The sequence below is a fragment of the Pterocles gutturalis genome, unplaced genomic scaffold, assembly GCF_000699245.1.
Source record: "Pterocles gutturalis isolate BGI_N339 unplaced genomic scaffold, ASM69924v1 scaffold29238, whole genome shotgun sequence".
Lineage (NCBI taxonomy): Eukaryota > Metazoa > Chordata > Aves > Pterocliformes > Pteroclidae > Pterocles > Pterocles gutturalis.
In genome coordinates this window covers 29,647-32,232 of record NW_010118946.1, presented here as the reverse complement: position 1 = coordinate 32,232, position 2,586 = coordinate 29,647, and the positions used below count along the sequence as shown (strand labels likewise).

General features: G+C 44.0%; 1 protein-coding gene across 1 annotated transcript in view; it reads left to right on the top strand.

Moving 5' to 3' along the window:
* Positions 1-559: 559 nt before the first annotated feature.
* Positions 560-2,586, top strand: part of BAZ1B (bromodomain adjacent to zinc finger domain, 1B) — a gene marked incomplete at both ends in the record, with an annotated part of 31,668 nt that continues 29,641 nt past the window's right edge. The window contains one exon of the mRNA XM_010076411.1: positions 560-757. Within this exon, the coding sequence (XP_010074713.1) occupies positions 560-757 (198 nt within the window). The remainder of the gene's footprint in view (positions 758-2,586) is intronic.

The window sequence follows — 2,586 nt, the reverse complement described above, 5'->3', positions numbered from 1 at the left end:
CGGTTGGGCTGGATGGTCCTTGAGGTCTTCTCCAACCTCCGTGATTCTGTGATTCTAGGATTCTAGTTGCTGCGCTTTGGGAAGCTCTGTGCAGCTGCAGCACTGCTGCGTGCTCTTTGTAATCTGTTTGCTAATTTGACAAGAGAGGCAATGCTGACCTCAGTGGAATGAGTGCCAGTTGCGGGGTTACCCCTCTGCTCTCAGGAGAAAAATCAAAGCAAAATAAACATTAATATGTAAAAGCTTGTAAGCTAATAGCTAGCACAAGCTGGAGGAAGGTCGGAGATAAAGCAGTGGGCTTTGGCAAGACATCTGCACCATAAACTAACGTTGTTTACTTTTTTGGCTAACTGAATCTCCCACCAATCTCTGTTGTGCATCTTAATTCTGCAAGTTCTGTTTATTTTGTTTTGAGTCTTTGCAAGAGAGCTTTGGAAGAGCGCAGAGTTTGTGGACATGAAGCACTGCAGTGCTCCTTGCTGCTTTCGGCCCCAGGCTGTGTATTTATAACGTGGCCAGAAGTTAAATGGTAACAGTCTGTCTGTTTGTTGTCTCCAAGATCATCAGCAATGTCCCGGCAGATAGCTTAGTCCGCACCGAGCGTCCTCCCAACAAGGAGATCCTGCGGTACTTCATCCGCCACAACGCGCTGCGGGCCGGCACGTGCGAGAATGCCCCGTGGGTGGTGGAGGATGAGTTAGTGAAGAAATACTCTCTCCCCAGTAAATTCAGTGACTTCTTGCTTGACCCACATAAGGTAAGAATCCCTCAAAGCACCTCCTTTGTTTTCTCACCCATTCCCCACTCCCCAGCAGTCTTGGCAGAGGCTTCAGTGTGCCCGTTGGGTGTTGGTGCTCCTGGGCTCACGTCAGGTTCGATGCAGGGCAGGAACTCTTCTGAAGATTGACCCTTTGTGAGGTGGCACAGCTCGAATATCTGCAACAATGGTCTGCTTTGAAAATTTGAGGTGTAACTGCCTTTTCTTGATTTTTTTCCAGTAGTTTGCGTTACTTGTCTACAAGTAAAGCCATGATTTCCTGGTGTAAGGTGAATGGGAGAGCTGTAGTCCTGACGTGGTCATGTCAGTTCTTGGGCCTTTTCCGTGGTTACGGTGCAAGAGCTGGATGTGTTTGACTTCTTCATGCTTGGTTTGTGTTTGGTGCTGGATCGAGGGATGGCAGACACCACAAATTTTGTACTCTATACTCTTAAGTAGCAAGGATGAGTGCTTTTCCAACCCTTTGTAATGACCGTCCAAATATACTGTTACCCAACTAAATGCCATATCATTATATTTGCTGTTTTAAAATCCATCTTTGGGTGTAGAAAACACTATTTTGTTGATTTAGTAAACTCACCTTTTCATGCACTCGATCTTTGTGAAGCATTGTTCTAAAACTAGAGGAAAAATATTTGCTGTGTCCCTTTTTCCTCATCAGGAGAGCACCCTTTTCTAGCAAGATTCTATGGACTCTTCTGGATGCTTGTGAATTTGCTTAAGGGGGAAAAAAAAGTCTTCATATTTGAGCTGTGTTTACCCTTGCTGTAGTATTTGGGGTCTGCCTCCAGAGAAACTAAGTATTTGCCGGTGCTGTACAAATTCTTTTATTCCGTGCGCTGATGGATGGAGGTGTGAGATGGAGTATAATTAAACATACTCAACTCTGACATCTTTGGTTAGACCTGCAGAAGTCCTTGGCTTGGTGTTTAGGGGTGACGCTTTCTGTACCGTGTTTCCCACTTAGCGTAGAGATTGGATTTGTGTTAAATTTCTAAATTTTGAGAAGTGGCTGGAGAATTTATTAATCCAGAATTAGTGTTCTGACAAAATAACTTTGTATAAGTGATAGTTGGATAGAAATTGTAGATCTAATATTTGAATTGGTAATTGTCATGATTCATATCAACGCTGGATGCTTTTGTAGGTAATTCTCTTCAGGAAAGATTTCAACACAGAATTTTTGTAGAGTGAAGTTTTGCAGACACTGGATCTGGTGATTTTGCAGTCTTCAGTAAAAATCTCTCTAGTGGGCTGATGAGGGCTCTTAAACTAAAGCCTTCAAGAGTGAACATCCATGAGCCAGAAAATCTTCCTGTGGCAGCCTTGACTTGATCACATTTGTGTGTGTCTGTTCGTAAATCAATGCTGCTTAGGTGCTTGCACCTTTGGCTGTGCTTACCGCTGTGCAATTCTGTATTCCTAAGGAATCTCAAATTTTCAGCCTCTGTTTTCTGGTAATTTTTTCCATAACCTAAAGGTTATATCCTTGTATTTTATTTTTCACTTCTTGAAATATATTAGTATTCTGGTTGCATCCTGAAATCGAATTTGAGATGCTGAGATAGTCCTGAACTCAGTCTCTCTTTGAGTTCAACTGTTCTGTGCTCAAAGTTTGCTGTCAGGGAGCAGCTCAGAAACAGTCAGATACTCAGTCACATCGCTGCAGCATGGAATCCTGGCTCACCTTCAGTCCAGACACTTCCAGGGAGTTCAGGAGCCAGTCTCTGAACTCCTGTCACACTTCACTTCTCTACTCCCTCGGATTTCCTCTGGGTGGTGAGCGGGGTGGGCTCCAGGGCTGAGTC